Source organism: Taudactylus pleione, unplaced genomic scaffold (assembly GCF_031769625.1).
Source record: "Taudactylus pleione unplaced genomic scaffold, aTauple2 ptg000201l, whole genome shotgun sequence".
Classification (NCBI taxonomy): Eukaryota; Metazoa; Chordata; class Amphibia; order Anura; family Myobatrachidae; genus Taudactylus; species Taudactylus pleione.
In genome coordinates this window covers 47,474,074-47,493,614 of record NW_028284603.1, presented here as the reverse complement: position 1 = coordinate 47,493,614, position 19,541 = coordinate 47,474,074, and the positions used below count along the sequence as shown (strand labels likewise).

General features: G+C 44.8%; 1 protein-coding gene across 7 annotated transcripts in view; it reads right to left on the bottom strand.

Annotated features, from left to right (window-relative positions):
- Positions 1-16,317, bottom strand: part of LOC148518360 (tyrosine-protein kinase Mer-like) — a 55,931-nt gene extending 39,614 nt beyond the window's left edge. For all 7 annotated transcript variants that reach the window (XM_088477591.1, XM_088477593.1, XM_088477594.1 and 4 more), the window contains exons 1-4: positions 16,213-16,317; positions 4,442-4,802; positions 3,020-3,120; positions 540-713 (exon numbers count right to left, since the gene is read on the bottom strand). In XM_088477591.1, coding sequence (XP_088333717.1) covers positions 540-713; positions 3,020-3,120; positions 4,442-4,467 — 301 coding nt within the window. In that variant the 5' untranslated portion in view covers positions 4,468-4,802; positions 16,213-16,317. The remainder of the gene's footprint in view (positions 1-539; positions 714-3,019; positions 3,121-4,441; positions 4,803-16,212) is intronic.
- Between the last annotated feature and the right edge of the window lie 3,224 nt (positions 16,318-19,541).

Below are 19,541 nucleotides of genomic sequence, written 5' to 3'. Positions count from 1 at the left end.
CTCATATATATAATACCCAAACCACATCTGCTCCAATTATACAATGACCTCATATTTTGGTTTAAACAAATGTTGTTTAATCATATGTCTATCTAAATACATTAGTAAATTCAAATATATAGCAATATAGACATAAACGTAAATAATCTAGTATAAAACATATATAAATGATAAATAAAATAAAAAATTATATTCAAATATATAGCAATATAGACATAAACGTAAATAATCTAGTATAAAACATATATAAATGATAAATAAAATAAAAAATGATATTCAAATATATAGCAATATAGACATAAACGTAAATAATCTAGTATAAAACATATATAAATGATAAATAAAATAAAAAAATATTCAAATATATAGCAATATAGACATAAACGTAAATAATCTAGTATAAAACATATATAAATGATAAATAAAATAAAAAATGATATTCAAATATATAGCAATATAGACATAAACATAAATAATCTAGTATAAAACATATATAAATGATAAATAAAATAAAAAATGATAATTTACAGATGACTTACCAAACACATGGAGAACTGCTGGTGAAACTTCAGGAATGTTATTGATCTTTTTGCTGTTTCGGTACCAATAAATCTCCACAGGTTCAGGGGGTCCAACAGCTTCACAGGTGAGATTAAATGGAGCGTTCCGAGAGACATTTAACGTCTCTGGCTGCTGAATGAAATGTGGAAGACCTGAAGAAAAAAGTAGCTAACATGAGAACGGGGTTCTATTTATACTCACAGTACTTTATAGCAAGTACTGTACATGGAAATAAATATTGCCTTTGAAAAAAATAAACCTAAATAAATAGATAGATTTCACAACACTCATTTAAAAAAAAAATAGCAATCCAAAAGAGGTGCATACTGTACATAGGGCCTGATTCAGACCCGCTCGCGAGCGCTGAACGCTCACAAGCGGGTCGATGTTGGCCCAGTGCGCATGCGCACGACGGAGGCGGCTCCGTCATGCGCATGCGCGAGACCCGGATAGCGATGGGCAAGCCGTCGCTCCAGGTCTCGCTACAAAGGGGGCGTGCTGTCAATGTTAAGTGACAGAGTGCTCTGTAAGAGCAAGAAGTCCACTGGGACTTGCGGCAACGAGACCCTACCACAAGGGTCTCGTCGTAAGTCCGATGGTCGCGATGGTCTTGACCATCGCGACCATCTTCCTGGCCGCTCGCTATAGCTGTGGGTGGTCACCCACAGCTATACGAGCGGCCAGGAGGCTGCTCTAAAATTAAGAATGGCCCTGATTCAGAGCGAGCGCTCTGTCAGAGCGTCCGGCTCTGAATCAGGGCCATAGTCCACACAATAAGTTGTTCCTCTTTTACATGTGGCATTAATAAAAATATAGCTCAGCTTCTATAAATTTGTGGCACTCATGACTAAAATAACTACCTTAATATTATCACTTGTCTTCTGTATCACAAAAAAATCATAATAGTGCAAACTTTAAAAAATGTCACCAATGAATGATTTATATAATTTCAATGATATAAACCAGGGGTGGGCAATAAGCAGCCCTCCAGCAGCTGTTGAACTACAAATCCCAGCATGCATTGCAACATTTTTAGAACAGCCAAATAGCAAAACTGCAGCAGGGCATGCTGGGATGTGTAGGTTTACAACATCAGGGAGGGCGCTTATTGCCCACCCCTAATATAAACAGTAAGTCGCAACTAGCTGTATGACAATTTATGTGTTTACTTTGATCCTCTTAACTTGACTTAGGACCTGATTCAGAGTTGTAAGCTATGTCGATGTTTTTGCAGTTGAGCGATTATCGGCTATCAGCGCATACGTCTGAGTCGCACTGCGTATGCATCGAAATCCATTACGATAGTTGCAAGCAGTGACAGTTAAGGGCCGTTTGGTGGAGGTTACGAGGCGTGCAGCCAGAAATGCAGGCTAGCTGCGACCGGTTTTGGGATGTAAAGCTGCCTGTGTCTGCGATCCCGTGCGCACAAATCATGGCTCCGACGTCTCAGTTCAGACGTTCATTCTGCATGACCATATTGTTACTCGGGTGGCCAATTATCGATGGATCTGCATATTAGTAAGGAGTTGCGATGGATTTGCGATGAAAAATTGCAAATGCAACCAAATGCAGTCACCTCTGAAATATGAGTGCATTTGATTTTTAATACATTTCATTGTTATTTGAAGGATGCTGTCACTGTAGGACTTGCAGGTATTAAAATAACTCGGTCTTTCATTTTGCTAAATATCTAGAAATTTGCAATAGTATAACACATGATTATGACATCTGTATTTTTGTTTTGTATCCATATAGAGCAGAGCTTCCCAAACTCGGTTCTCAAGGCACCCTAAAGGGGGGTATCCATGACAAGATCTGAAAACGACTGCACGATTGCGACATTGTAATCGTTCAGTCGTTTGTCACACGTGTGATGAACCTGCACTGAACAAGCAGTCGTTCAGTGCAGGGTCATCAATCATCTGGATACATGCTGAACCTGACGATATCGTCAGGTTGACCAGCATGTTGGAAAGATGATAGATGTCTAAATGACCAGCAGGCACACGCATCGCTGATCATTTTAGACACTTTTGCAAACGATTGAACGATCGTAATCGTTCATCTTAATCGTCTAGTGGATACCCCCCTTTAACAGTCCTGGTTTTAAGGATATCCATGCTTGACCACAGGTGACTTCATTAGTGCATCGATTCATTTGATTTAACCACCTGTGCTCAACCATGGCGATCTCTAAAACCTGAACTGTTGGGGTTCCTTGAGGACCACATTTGGGAACCTCTGATATAGAGCATTTATAGTGCAATGAAGATGGCATCATGTATAATATGAGATTAACCAAGAGCTGTCTTATTTATTTACTGCTTATACTATTAGTAGAGTGCTACAGTTAGCTTGTGAAATTACTTGCAGACTGCCGTAAAACAAACAAAAATGTTTACACCAGACACATGCTCTTTGAGATGTTTAGGTGCCTACTGTATGTGTGTGATCTTACCTTCCAACTGGATGTAAATAGGATCTGAAACTAGCTCTTCATCCTCAATTTTTAATTTGCACTTGTATGTTCCATTATCAGACCGCTGCACGTCCATAATGCTTAAATAAAAAGATTAGACCAATATAAAGAATTATTTGATTCAGAGGCCTTATAGAGCTACAGACAAGTAAAAGAAATTGATACATACAGAGACTGCAAAGCAAAGTAATGGTAAAAGGGACAAACCTCCTAGCTCTATTGGGACAGAGGGACTGAGTCATGAAATTGGGAGAGTTGTTTTAATCCTGTCAAAAGTTTATTTTATAAAACAAAATCATCGGAATAAGAATTACTTACGTATCTACTTTAAGACCAGGAATGCAATCATGTTATGAAGAGCTATCTATCACATTTTCTTCCTTAGTATGCATGTCCATCTTTCTGCAATACAAGTCTGGTTACAGGTGTACGCTGGACCTGCAACTGAGTACAACTAGGGGGCTGGAACTGTGGCAGGAATGAAGCGCATAAGTGGGCAGTGTTCATGCAGATGTGCCCAAAGTATAGTAAGGGAGTGGTGTGGGCGTGTAGTCAATTAAATGGGCATCAAATAGATGCAAACCAGCAAGTTGGTGGGGTCTGACTTGTGGGTGGTACAATCCTGGATCAAGTTGTACACTGATGATGATAACTACATCTGATCGGTTGCACACATTTATGTAAACATAGGAAAACTGTAGTAGCAGTACTTCATGATTATTAACACAGTGTACAGTATATAGCCGGAGCTGGATTAAGGGGGGAACAAGGTGCCCCAGCCACCCTTTTTCAGGGGCTTCTCCTGGCTGGAGCACACTGCTGCACTGTGCAGTCCCATGCGTATTCTAAGGGCCGGACGACGAATGAGGCAGGCTGAATGATGAGTGGGAGTGGGCCGGGCGATGAATGAGGCAGGCTGAATGATGAGTGGGAGTGGGGCGGGCGATGAATGAGGCAGGCTGAATTATGACTGGGAGTGGGCCGCGCGATGAATGAGGCAGGCTGATTGATGAGTGGGATTGGGCCGGACGACGAATAAGACAGGCTGAATGATGAGTGGGAGTGGGCCGGACAACGAATGAGGCAGGCTGAATGATGAGTGGGAGTGGGCCGGGCGATGAATGAGGCAGGCTGAATGATGAGTGGGAGTGGGCCCGACGACGAATGAGGCAGGCTGAATGATGAGTGGGAGTGGTCCGGGCGATGAATGAGGCAGGCTGAATGATGAGTGGGAGTGGGCCGGATGACGAATGAAGCAGGCTGAATGATGAGTGGGAGTGGGCCGGGCGATGAATGATGCAGGCTGAATGATGAGTGGGAGTGGGCCGGGCGACGAATGAGGCAGGCATCCCTGCTTTTTACATTTATACACAAACATGTCTATATTATTATGATGCTCACTTGCATGTAGATAACATAGTAGTCATCACACCATCTGGGATTTCAAAAGACTGGACAGAGATATGCTCTACTGGGGAGATCAGTTTTCCATTCTTCCACCACGTTATGTGTTCTCCACTGTCCAAATAAGGAAGCTCAATAGAACAGTTGAACTTGACATCGTTGTGTTCAGAGAGAGCGATAATGCCCACCGTGGGATTAAATCTGATCCTCTGAGAAGGTTGAGTTAATTGAATGTCTGGAACCAGGCTTGTTGTTAGGATCCTCTGATTGTGCTGAGCAAATGCTTCTTCTCCAAGCTCTGCTATTACAGAAGCTGAAGGTGTATACAGCCCCTCACTCTCTCCCAGTATATGATTATCTGTAGGATTTAAAAACAAGTAAATGATTAATGACAGCAGAAGTGCAAGAATGTACAGATAAACCATATGACTAACTTACTTGGGGATAAAGAGAACAAGATTGAGATATTATTAAGGGAAAATATCAGAATGGTGTTCTTTTAACATAAATAATAATGGTAGTGACAAAAAAAGAATGAAAAAATATTGTTTTGCAAGTTGTATTCATTACACCAACACATTTTACATAATACACAATAAATCTAACTAATAATGTAGAGAATTAATTATTCTGCAGATACAAAAGGAAATATTATTCACTTAGGGGCCTATTCACTAAGTCTTGGAGAGAGATAAAGTGGAGAGGGATTTAGTACCAACCAATCAGCTCCTGTCTTTTTTCTAACACAGCCTGTAAAGTGACAGTTAGGAGCTGATTGGTTAGTACTTAGTACTTTATCTCTGTCCAATTTATCTTTCTCCAAGGCTTAGTGAACAGACCCCTGCATCACTTAACTGATATGGTCTTATGGGATGCAAATGCAGCCAACTGTGCTTCAGCTGACAAGGTGCGACTGCACCACCCTGCTGTGTTTTTGAAGCAGAAATTTGTTTGAAACATGTGCAGAACGAATCTTCTCTGACACCCCGGACGCTCCTGTGGCCCCGGCAATGTCTGACCGGTTTTGGCAGAAAAATTGTCAGTAAAGTGGTTAAAGCGACAGAATAATACCCCTTTTCCACCAAAATTCTGGGTCTGACCTGGAGTTGGAACAGAGTTACTATCCGGATCAGACCCAGAATTTAGCCGGCGCCGACTCGGGATACTCCCGAGTCGGCGCCGCTCACACTGGAGTCAGGTCTGCATAGACCCGGCTTTCCCGGCGTGAAAGTGGACGCTTGGAGGTGATGTCATCTCCAAGCGCCACTGAAGCCGGACCAATCGGCCGGCTAGCAGCGCACTCCAGGTCATCGTGACCCAGAGTGCGCTGTTTTCACAGCTGGGTTTCACGGGCTACGCCCGTGTTAATCCCTGCTGTTTACCTGGGTTGGATTGCCGGGTCACTCGACCCGGCGATCCAACCCTCTCCCCTTTTACACCAGGGAACCCTGCAATAACCCGGGTTTTAGCTCCGGTGTAAAAGGGGTATAATGTTGCCCAGCAGTTAAACATAAAGTTGCAATGACTACATTGTTAAGATGCGGCCTGTGTAATATACCTGGGTGTACCATTGTTTTACAGATCAATAAACCTTGCCCATCACAAGAAGCACTTCATTAAAATGCTGGAAGGTGTTTTTGAAATTTGTTGTCACTTTAAAATGTCATAGAGAGCACCACTAATTTGCTAAGACTGCTAGTCCTATATAGAGTCACAGGCACAAGCAATATACTATGCAGGTTGTTCTCCTGTAACAATAACAACAAAAGTTTGTAAAAAAAAAAAAAGTTTTATTTCAGTTAAAAAAAATAAAAGAAAAAAAGTTTAGGTGTGAATGAAGCCAATATACACGGCATGTTATGTTTTATTTGGCCATTTTCCCAGACCTCTGCTTTATTACACACACTTCAACAGGCTAACAGTGCAATTTACTGGTACAATGGCAAATATATTCTCCATTGTTCCTCTAAACCACTATATTACACATGGGAAAACAATACACAGTTTGATTTAATAAGGACTTTGGGGCCTATTCATCAACACTAAAATAACGTTTTTAAGGACATTTTCCTTAAATAACGTTATTTTGGTATTCATGAACAGACTTAACACAGGAGATATCACAGATATCTCCTTGCTAAGTTCCCCTGCGTTAATTTCCACACTCCCCATACATTAGTATGGGGATGTGGAAATTATGGTATTCATCAAATTCCAAAAATTATCAATTTTCGGAATTTGATGCAGTTACTATTCGCCACTGTGAGGTGGCGAATAGCAGAATCCACTTACCTGTATCAGCGTGTGCAGGTCCCCCGACGAGTCCCTCCGGCGCTCTGCTCCGTCCTCAGGCTCCGAAGGCTGGTCTGTCATGTGTGCTCCCCAGCAGAGCACAAGAAAGTTTAGAAAAAGAAAAAAAAAATTTTATTTTTTTTTCTAATCTGTCATGTGGTCTGCAGGGAAACCACATGACAGACCAGCAGGACGGAGCCGGAGGCTGCTGCGCGGACAGGTAAGTCGGGGGGGGAAGGTGAGTGGAGGGGGGAGAGGGGTGGGGGGGGTCGGGTACAAAACTTAACGCATCTGTAGGCAGTGCTGCGCATGCGCTGGTTTTACAGATGTAACAGCGCATGCGCAGCACTGTTTCCAGATGCGATAAGGTAGTGTAGAGAGGGAAAAGTATCTATTTCCCGAAAAGCTGTCATCGCAAAAATGACAGCTTTTCGGAATAGATACTTATGGAGAGGTGGAATGATGAATTCCACCTATAATTAGCTAGAACTCCATGAGAGTTCTAAAGCTAATTATCTCCATTGAATTTTTACGTTTAATGAATAGGCACCTTTGAATAGTATTTAGCGTGTACAGAGAATCTAAATTGTGTGTAACTTATTAGGGAGAGATTTATACTCACTTGTAAAGAGGACAAGTGAAGTTGTTGCCGATAGTAATCAATCAATCAGATTCGAGCTATCATTTATCTAGTACATTCTATAAAATGATAGCTAGAAGCTGATTGGTTACTACGGGTAACACCTCCACTTGTACTCTTTAGAATGCTTGCTAAATCTCCCCAAGTAATATGCTGGTTTTCACATGAAGAGATGAGAAACTGAGGACGTGTCATGATTCGGATATAAAGGTTTTGGATCATCATTATCATCTTCAATGTTTATTTATAAGGTGCAACAAAACTAATCAGCAGGGGGCAGTCAAGAGTACAAATCATCTACTATATAAAAGCAAAAATGTGTCCTTCTGTCCTTCTATGCAAATCCACAGTTTACAAGCCAAAATCGTGAAATTTTACATACGAGCGTATTAAAACACGACCGAGACAACTAAAATTTGTGGGGCCTTGCACTCTGTACTGCTGTATGCTGCCTCCAGTGGTGATATTTAAGAACTTTCTTATCTCTACTATTTATACTATTTCTGTCCTTCTGACTTTCTATACAAATCCACAGTTTACAAGCCAAGATAGTGAAATTTTACATACGAGCGTATTAAAACACACCCGAGGCAACTAAAAAAATGTGAAATTTAAATTAATTAATGTTAATTTGTAATTAATTAAAAATCACTATTTTGGCTGTACCTCATTGTGGGGCCTCACGGCATACGGGTAGGCCTCGGAGCGAGCGTTTTGTGTTGTCATGTTCTTAAAGTTTATTATTGAAGAGAGCTTGTAACTGAATTCACTCCATAAAGTCAAAATGAGTTCAAACAAGGCTGATTAAGGATGTACAACAGGGAGCAGAGGCTAGACATTGTTCTGTTTGTGAGACATACTGGCCTACCCTCCCGATTTGGCCGGGAGCCTCCTGAAAATAGGGTGCTGCTCCCGGCCCCCGGAAAGGCAGGCAAGCCTCCTGGCCCCCGGCGACCCGTCCCCCCCCAATTGCAATATAAACCCCGGCAGCAGGGGTGTGGTGACACAATTTGCGCTGAAACGCGTCATCGAAGCCCGCCCCCTACTTCACATTGCCATTATGTCGTTAATATGGACATTGTGAAAAGGGGGTGGGGTCACGATGACGCAATCGTGCTGTCACACCCCATGCCCCCTTTTGCCACGACACGATCCCCACCATGGAAGCCCGACAGCTCCCTCCTGGAAGGAGGGAGCTAAAAGTCGGTAAGCATGTTGTGAGAGCTTACAGGCAGAGATTTACCAAATCTTGGAGAAAGATAAAGTGGAGAGAGATCAATTACAAACCAATCAGCTTCTGTCATGTTACAGGCTGTGCTAGAAAAATTTCAGAATCTGTTTGGTTGGTACTATATCTCTCTTCACTTTATCTCTCTCCAAGATTTAATCTCCCCCATAGTCTATGGAAAATGGACTATTGGTACTATTGGGGCGGGGAAAGGATGTGGAGTGTAGTATCAGGTAAGGTAGGATAGGCAATAGTGAAGAGGTGCGCTTTGACAGAGCAGAGGAGATGCTTAGGTCGGAGACAGATCAAAGAGGACGAGTCTATCATGTGATGAGGTTAGAGATGTGAGAAGGGGAAGAGTCATGGAGTCATGAAGTCTTTGAAGGTGAAGGTGTCAAGTTGCAGCCTAGGATCGGCTGTTACTCACCCCAGCGTCGGCTTCTCCCGACTTCTCCAGCGATCAGACGTCTGGTGCGGCGCCATCTGATGCACTGAGGATTATGCCTAGGGACTGTGTGGACATTCATGTGTTGCTCTGTGATTTGGTTCCTGCAGGTGCCGTCATGGACGCAGCCATTACAGTCTTCATCATATGACTGGCCTCTACCCAATGGTAGCCTAGTTGTTGTCAGCTGACACTGTCCTCCAATGGACCGCTACCTTAGGGTATGTAGCTGGGCTCTGGACAACAGGAAGTTGCCTGTACAACGTCGTTACTACTGGTGCATGCTTGCCGTTGCTTCGTTCCAGGTTCCTTTTCCTTTCATCTCACGAGTCATCTCTAGTGTTATGTCTCTACTCCTCAAAGTGATTCTCCTGTGCCAGCGGTGCATCTGTGTTCTCAGCCTGTGTACTCAGTACAACTCCCGAGTACAACACAAGTGTCACTCTCCTGAGCCAGCGGTGCGTCTGGGTTCTCAGCATGTGTACTCAGTATACCATCCGAGTACAGCCCAATTGTCCCTCTACTGTGCCAGTGGTGCGTCTGGGTTCTCAGCACGTGTACACAGAACACCAATCAAGTTTCACTCTCCTGTGCCAATGGTGCGTCTAGGTCTGCAGTGGGCCTTATCCATTTCCATCCAGTATACTTTTCCTGAAAGTTATTCTGTTGTGCCAATACAGTACCAGCAAAATACAGGACTCACTAGTGCTTCACACTGAAGTACATTCTCCTGGGCCTCCTCGGTGTTACATTCCTCCATTTCCCACATGTATTAGATACCTGACCAAAGGGCCGCGACCTGCTTGCTGGGTGGAGCTTAAACCCATATCCCGCTTGGAGGGGTCACTGGTGAACACCTAACAGCAAGTTAGACTCTGTGCCTTTGGTCAGGTCTCGTCAACATAAAATACTTGTGGATGAGGAGGAAATACATCCAGGTCCCTAGCCTCTGATTCCTTCCTCAACCCAGGACCTCAGCTTTCAGTTCCTCGGAAGGAGATCCTCCTGAGCAGACCATGACAGAAGGCCTAAATTGAACCCTGGAGGTAATGTGGCATGAGGAATCAATGCAGGGAATTGTAGAGTGTATGTGGAACCATGAGAGAAGACAATCGTTATCACTGCAGCTTTTAGGACCAAGGGAAAGACAGGTGAAGGGAAGGCCAGATACCAGGAGGTTGAAGCAGTCAAGGGGTAAATAAAAATAATGTATTTGAGTTTTGATAACATTCAGCATAAGAAAGGGGCATATTCTGGCAATGTCTGGCGATGGGGTTTGTTCATCTTACAAACTCATTTACCACCATGCCCAATAATGATACAATACATTGCCTGATAACAGCTTCGATATTGAAGCCTATGGGCGGGATGCACGATCCTCTATTATGCAGTCAAACCCCTAAAAAATGCAGTTTTCTGGGGTCTGACCGCATTTCTAATATGCACTAAGCTAGACGGTGGGCAAAACCACTTTCAGATGGCGATGACCAATAGAAGCCTATAGGCTTCTTTTCTACTTCAGCAGGGAGGGATCCAATCCCAGTGCCCGCTGCGGTGCACGTGGCGTTCTGCGCATGCGCAGAGGGACTTCTGGGTCATAAACCCAGAAGTCCCTGTATCACAAAGGACAGCTTTTATTGGGAGAGCTGTCCTTTGCGATTTTCTTAATGCATACCGGTGTTATTAACGCCGGCATACATGCATTGAGTAGCGGGATGGATGCTTGATGCATTCTGCCCTTTCTGTGGCAAGAAGTCCATAATATTTCCTGCTCCAAATAGCCCAATCAAGCTCCAAGCTGCTGCACAGACTAAAGGAGCCCATACAGCTACGGCCCCGATTCCCCGTTCAATCGATCTGACCCAATTCGTGGATCGGCGATCATTGATGATCAGCAATCTGTCGGCCGAAAAATGACGGTGATCTGTCAGGGAAATTCAACATGTAAAAAATCAAGAGAGATTTTTCAATTTGTTGAATTTTCCCAATTGCACTGCCCCGGTACCGGCAGAACGGGCACTCAGACACAGATGTATGGGACCCTTTATATGACATTGCAAGTATTTTCAACTTCCTAAAATGTTTACACATAGATTTATGAATGTTAGCATTTTCTTATAAAGCAGTCTGTAGTTTAGGTGTCTGCTTCCTTCTGAACCGCAGTGTCCCCGGTCATTATGAATAAAAGTGCAGGACCAGTTAACTGCACTTACACGGCATACGTTTAGCACTCACTGCAGTACTGGGAGGTTGACGTACTCCATTATGTATTTTTATGTTACAGACTAAACTGAATTTTTCTAGTTTGACTTCATGACAAGTTTGTGATTTGTTTGCTGCTTTACACACATTATGAAGAAAATTCCTCTGCCCATGTTTTTGTGATGGAAAATGATTTGTACTGTAATTATAGTTTATAACTTTTTGAGGAAAGGAAAAGCTAAAATGACTGGATATGTCTTTTTTCCCACCCGATGGACAGTCTAAATTGAAAATAAAATGAACAATCAGAACTATATTCAACATAAAATAACATTGCTCAATTAAAGTAAGTGAGCTATGACCCGGTGCCACCAACCACACACTAACTGTAATGTGTCTGTGCCCTCACCTGTGGCCCCCAGCTCCTTTATGCTTTATTGCTAGGTTTGTTTGTCTGTTATAACTAGTTGTAACACTTGTGTAAATGGGATCAGTATGAAATACCGCAGGACAAATCGGTTCAAATCCCGTCGGCGGAAGACCGTCAGTGAAGATCCCGACAAGGTAAGTAAATTAACTATTTCTAACCATCTCCCCCACCTAACCCTAACCCTCCTTTAGGAGTGCCTAGCCCTAACCTCCCCCCCTAGTGCCTAACCATAACCTCCCCTTTGTAAGTGCTGAAACCTAACCCCCCCTCCCCGCAGCCTAAACCTAACCCTCCCGGGGGGGTGCCTAACCCTAACCTACACCAAGGGGTGCCTAACCCTAACCCCCCCTTACCCTAACCATCCCGGGGGGGGTGCCTAACCCTGTCCCCCCCGGGAGCCCCTAACCTAACCCTCCCCCCCGCAGCTGTCCACGCCCGCCGCCTGGCTTACCTTCGTTCGGTATGCCGGGCGTCGGGCTCCCGGCGTAGGGATAATGATAGGCGTCGGGATTTCGACACCTATCATTAGACCCCTGCCAGGATTTGACAGTCGGTATTTCGACCGTCGGCTTCCTGACTACATTCTGTTTAAAATGCCTACTAATATGTTACTACAGACAATTAATTCAATGTAATGTTTTGACCCAGTGTTCAGTGCTCTCTTGAATATCTGAACTTTGTAGTACCAGTCTGTGGGGCGATCCAATTGATTTAGTTCAACCGATCGCCCGTCACATAATAAAACAACAACAAAAAATTGGCACCATTCACGCCCTCTTTTCCCATTTATTAAAGCTGGCCTCTGTCAATGCTATACAATGTTTTCGTTTTACTTCCTAATGACTGAGCTAAACATTTAAAAGGCAGGTCATTAATTCCCAGGAGATGGTTTATATTTCACCCTAACGTATGCGACTTGCTGGGCTATATTCCATTAAACCAATACTGCTAACAAATACCTGTACATAGATACCCACACCACTGTCTTTGGAATTGAGTTTTACCCCATTTAACCTTAGATGTATGGGCTCATTGAGTAACTTGTGATTGTTGTGTAAGTCTGCAGTACAATTATGTCAAAGTTTAAAGCTAAGGGTGAGCTCACATTCTTGTAAATACTGTGCTGCATATTACTTAACTTTTCATTGTTAAACACAACTTTAATATATATAATCATATTAAACATAAGGAATGTGAGAATGATAGAAAAAGAGCCAAGGAAAACTTCCAAACAGACACAAACTGATCTCCAAGGTCAAGGTATGTCAGTGTCTGATCTACCATCCTATGTTTTCTGGGAGAATGTCCTTTAGACAGTCAAAATTGGAGCCAAATCAGCTCTATGGGCCTGATTCAGAGCCGGACGCTCTGACCAGAGCGCTCACTCTGAATCAGGGCCCTCCTACATGAAAATGGAGCGTCCTCCTGGACGCTCGCATAGCTGTGGGTGACCACCCACAGCTTATGCGAGAGTCCATGATGATGGTCGCGATGGTCAAGACCATCGCGACCATCGGGCTTGCGATGGAGACTCTGCGGTAGGGTCTCACTGCCACAAGCCCTGGAGTGATTTTGGTTCTATTAGAGCCAAAATCGCTCCCACTGACATCACTAGTGATGTCAGTGGGGCTGGCTCCAGATGGTAGGTGTTCCCATGGGAACGCCTCCGTCTGGCAGCCACGCCCCCGGCACGCCCACCAAAGGGGGCGTGATGTCAATCAACATCGACAGCACGCCCCCTTTGGTGTGAGACCCTGAGCGACGAATTCCCCGTCGCCAGCCGGGTCTCGCGCATGCGCACGACGGAGCTCCCTCCGTCGTGCGCATGCGCAGTGGGGTAACATCGACCCGCTTGCGAGTGTCCTGCACTCGCGAGCGGGTCTGAATGACCCCCTATGTTCACAGGCAAAAAAATTAAACTTCCAAATATAAGAACAGTAGTCCCTACTGTGACACCTGGAGGAGGCTCATTTATGTTTTGGTGCTGATCATGGTGCCTTGAATCAGTGCATGGCACAGTGAAATATCAAGACTATTAAGGCATTCTGGAGCTAAACATACTGCCCAGTGTCAGAAAGTTCTGTCTCAGTTGAAGGTCATAGGTCCTCCAACAGGCTAATGATCGAAAAGATCATTAGCGGCCACATCTAGGGAGGTTGTATACAGTCCCATGAACGTTAAAATTCTTAATTATATTTGCAACTTTAGTCACAGGAATATCAAACTGATTGGAGATGGTCTCAAAGCTTTTACCTTTAACGTGTTTGTTTATAATACTACTTTTATACCTAAATTCCAGGTCTGACCCTGAGGTTAGAACAGGGTTCCAAACCGGATCCGACCCGGAATTTAGCCGGCGCCGACCCAGGATATTCCCAAGTCAGCGACGTTCACACCGGAAGTGGACGCTTGGAGATGACATCATCTCCAAGCACCACTGAAGCCGGCCAATCAGCAGGCATGCGGCACGATCCAGGTCATCGTGACCCCGATCATGCCGTTACACTGCAGGGTTACTCTGTGTTAAACCCTGCAAGTTACCTGGGTTGGAATGCCGGGTCACTCCACCCAGGAATCCAACCAGTCCCCTTTTACACCAAGGAGGTACCCGGGTTAACCCTGTAATAATCCGGGTTTTAGCTCTGGTGTAAAAGGAGTATAACTGTCTAAAGCTGCATACACACGTAAAGATTTTCTGTCCAACCATCCAACTAGTTGATTGCTTGGATTGAAAATCTGGTAACGTATGGGAGTAACTGATGATCAGCAATTTACTCCTAAATGCCAGAAAACATATGAAAATGGTTGTCAGACAAGTTTGTTAAATGTTTGATCTAAACAATTTATTCAAACAACAGTTTTTGTCCATTTTCCAGCGTTTGGGAGCAAATTGCTGATTGTCATTTGCTTTCATACCTTACCAGATTTTCATTCCAACCAATCAACTAGTTGGATGGTTGGACAGAAAATCTTTACGTGTGTACCCAGTTTTACTGATCTCCTCAGACAACTCTCACCTCTGCTTTTCCTGGTCCGTGCTCAGGGCCTGATTCAGAGCGCTCGCTCTGAATCAGGGCATTTTTTTTTTTTTTGGAGCAGCTTCCTGGCCGCTCGCATAGCTGTGGGTGACCATCAGGCTTGCGATGAGACCCTTGTGGTAGGGTCTCGTGGTCGCAAGCCCCAGAGAGCTTTCGGCTCTAACAGAGACGGAAGCTCTCCCACTGACATCACTGGTGATGTCGGTGGGGCCACCCCCAAACGGCAAGCGTTCCATTGGGAACGCCTCTGTTTGGCCGGCCACCCCCCCGGCCCGCCCACCAAACGGGGCGAGCTGTCACTCACCATCAACAGCTCGCCCCCTTTGGTGCAAGACCCGGAGCGACGGAACACCCGTCGCTAGCCGGGTCTCGTACATGCGCACGACGGAGCCGGCTCCGTCGTGCGCATGCCCAGTGGGCAAACATCGACCCGGTTGCGAGCGCTCGGGACCGGGTCTGAAGGCCCTCAGTGTGTTGCACATAATGAGACCAAACAGAGTGACTACTTTTCTCCATTTAAATAGGCTGAATGACTGATTAGAAGATTGAAGACATGTGTGATGCTAATTCAAGAAAGCAATTACTTTGAATATCACTATAATCCAATTATGTATTATCCAATTATTATATTATAAGGGACACCAACAAATCTGCCCAGGGAATTTTAAAATTTATTTGGAGAATAAGCAATAATTTATCTCTTCTCACAGTTTCTTTGATTTATTCTATGACATAGTAAAGGCATGCAGGTATACATGAGATAATAGCTTTAGTTTAATTTCAACACTTTTCAAGAGGAATTAAGTTATCTTTCAATAAGCTGTAAGGGTACCAATAAATTTGTCCACATCTGTACAAATTCAGGTTTATGACAAGTTAAATGTGTCAGCATTTATATTTTTGGATTCATACTAGTATTAATTTTTTTTCTAACTTGTACTTTTTAACTCTACACATCCAGAGCCGGCCCTAGCCAAGTTGGTGCCCTAGGCAAAATTTTGGCTGGTGCCCCCTACACACACACACATATATATATATAGCAAAATAATCAATCCGCACCCACATCTTCACAATATAATCAGAGTTTTGGGTGCTCCCCACTGGCACCAATCGAGGTCCAGATTAACACAGCCAATTTGAAAAATAGGGGCACTCACCAGAGTAGATATTAAACAGCTATAGGTTTTATTGCTTACATATCCAGTTTGTCAAAGTTTGACCAACTGGTTATGTAAGCAATAAAAACCTGCAGATGTTTATATTCATTCTGGTGAGGGCCCCTCTTTTTCAAATTGACTGATATATATATACACATATATATATATATATATATATATATATATGTGTGTATATATATTACTGTATATATATATATGAACACATACATGTTTACCCCCAGGCAGTGTCCATTGTCTTTCTGCAGACTTGAAGGGGACCTCAGGGGACCTCTCCTCCCCTTACCCCCCCTAGGATCAGCCACTGGGTGGTCCTACCTGGTGGCAGAGAGTCCTCTCTCTTCAAGTTCTGTCTTCATGTATTCCACTCTTACTTTATTCCCCCTGTTCACAATTTACATGCTGGGCTGCTCTGGCGGTGGCCATCTGTGAAAAGGACGCAATGACTCATGGGATTTGTAGTTTCTCTTTTACTGCTAAGAGTCTGAGCAGTAAAAAAAAAAACTACAAATCCCATGTCACTCCACTTTCTTCTCTGGCCGGTCGGGTGCATGGGCTGACAGCTGACTCGTCTCAGCTGTCCAGTGCCCACCCCTAACTGTATATGGACAGCGCGGCCAGGTCCCAGCTGGTACCCGCAGCTGACCTGGCCACGTGCTGAGCTGCCGACCGGAGCTGAGCTCCGATTGCGGCAGCGCCAGGGAGGCAGTGGCAAGTGGGTGAGCAGCGGCAGGCGGGGGGCAGCAGCAGAGCCGTCGGATGCCCCTGGGCATTCAAGTCGCCCCTAGGCATTAGCTTATTATGCCTTTGCCTAGGGCCGGTTCTGTACATATCAAATAAAAGAGGAGACTTTCCTACTAGAAAAAATGAGTCCACAGGACACTGGAAGGCGGAGTTAGAAACTCTCAAATCCAAAATTTACTAATAGCTGTAATGGCAGGCCCCTGTCCTGTGGGGTTGTCCCCTTTATTAAAATGGACCTGTATGCAGGGGCGTAGGGAGGGTGGCTCCAGTGGAGCGCAAGCTCCAGGCGCCGTAGATGTCCAGAGGTGCTGCGTGCTGCTGTGTACCCAGCAGGTGTCTTAACTGACAGCCTGCCGGTGCCAGCATTGAACTGTGAACGTTGGCCTCTGAAGCTATCGGATGCTAAGGAAGCCTCCGATCGCTTCAGAGGCCAGCGTTCCCAATGATGCAGTGCGTGGGTGACGTCATGACATCATCACCCGCGCGCTGAGGAGCTGGCGCGGCCACGCCTGCTGGATCTAGTTAGATCCAGTTAGGCGGCAGCGGCAATGACAGCACAGACGACGGCCGCGATGGATCAGGTAAGTAATGGGGGGCGGCGGGAGGGGGCAGAACTACAGGGGAGGTGGGGCACAACTACAGGGGCACTGCACATGGGCACCTATACAGGGGGCACTACATAAGGGCACCACTACAGGGGGCAATGCATATGGGCACCACTACAGGGGGCATTGCATATGGGGACCACTACAGGGGGGAACTGCATATGGGCATTACTATAGGGGGCACAGTATGGGGGGTCAGAACTACAGGGACACTACTTTAAGGGGCACAACTATTATTATTATCTATTTATTATTTATTAACAGTTATTTATATAGCGCACACATATTCCGCTGCGCTTTACAGATAATAGTTAGCGATTCACATCAGTCCCTGCCCCAGTGGAGCTTAAAATCTATGTTCCCTATCACATGCCCCCTGTAGTGGTGCCACATATGCAGTGCAACAACTAGTGGGGGCACTGCATATGGGCACCTATACAGGGGGCATTGCATATGGGCACCACTACAGGGGGGAATTGCATATGGGCACAGCAACAGGGGGGAACTGCACATGGCACAGTATGGGGGGCAGAACTACAGGGGCAAAACTACTGGGGGCACTGCATATGGGCACCTATACAGGGGACACTGCATAAGGGCACCACTACAAGGGGTACTGCATATGGCCACCACAACAGGGGGCATTGCAAATGGGCACCACAACAGGGGCACTGCATATGGGCACCACAACAGAGGGCACTGCATATGGGCACCACAACAGGGGGGAACTGCATATGGGAACCTCTACAGGGGGCACAGTATGTGGGGGAGCAGAACTACAGGGGCACTACTTTAAGGGGCACAACTATTATTATTATCTATTTATTACCAGTTATTTATATAGCGCACACATATTCCGCTGCGCTTTACATAGAATAGTTAGTGATTCACATCAGTCCCTGCCCCAGTGGAGCTTAAAATCTATGTTCCCTATCACATGCACACACATATACACACTAGGGTTAAGTTTTATGTTTGCAGCCAATTAACCTACCAGTATATTTTTGGAGTGTGGGAGGAAACCGGAGTACCCAGAGGAAACCCACGCAAGCACAGGGAGAATATACAAACTCCACACAGTTAAGGCCATGGTGGGAATCGAACCCATGACCTCAGTGTTGTGAGGCAGTAATGTTAACCATTACACAGTCTGTGCTGCCCACAACTACTGGGAGCATTGCATATGGGCACCACAACAGGGGGCATTGCATATGGGCACCACAACAAGGGGGAACTTCATATGGGCACTTCTACAGGGGGCACAGTATGGGGGGAGCAGAACTACAGGGGCACTACGTTAAGGGGCACAACTACTGGGGGCACTGCATATGGGCACAACAGCGCATTGAATATGGGCACCACTACAAGGGGCACTGCATATGGGCACCACTACAGGGGGCTGCCCCATATCTTTATTTTTATTTATCTTTACTTAATCCCTTATGGACCCGCCTCCTCCCTGGAACACTTGAGGGGGGCGCCATGGCATGCACGTGCTCCGGGTGCCCTGGCTACACGCTACTCCTCTGCCTGTATGTACCACAGCAATAGTGCAAGATGTACAGTTTTAAAAAAATCTGCTAAATATTATAACATTAATAATATTATATTATAATATAATAATATTAATTTTATAATTCAATTTACAAAAGAGATTGGACAAAGATCTAAAGCTAGGTACACACTTAATACTTTTGATGCAATTTTACTTTTGATCACAGTCACGTTCGGAAGTCACGTTCAAAGTGCTGATTCATGGGTACACAACTTTACAATCTAACTTGCGATCCTGGAAAATCATCTATCTAAAATATCTGCTGAAACGACACAAAGGCAGGGCTGCTGCTGGAGGAGTATGGGCAGAAGCATCAGACAGAATGGTCGGCAGTGCGTACACTGGGCCTGATTCAGAGCCGGATGCAAGTGGCCGATCGCTCGTCCGCCGTACGAGCGGAAATATTTAAATCCAAGCGCTTGCTCGTATGTTCGCTCGTAGCTAACCTTCCGCCCCATATTCTCCCAACCCCTCCTCTAGCTAGCGAACGTACAAAATAGCGAGCGTCCGTCTCCTCTTTGGTTGCAGTGAGCGCTCGCACAAGTCAATTCCGGAAGTGGCCCTGTCAGTTTCGATTGCCTGCTATTTCATTCTGCAAACATACTTGAATCGATTACTGGAAATCACTATATTAATTACCTTAATTGTTTGTTTCACATGTTTGCAATCCTGGTTTTTTTTTCAATGTCAATAAACTTTATTCTTGTTAGTGTGTGTCATTTCTTCCGCAGAATACGTACGGT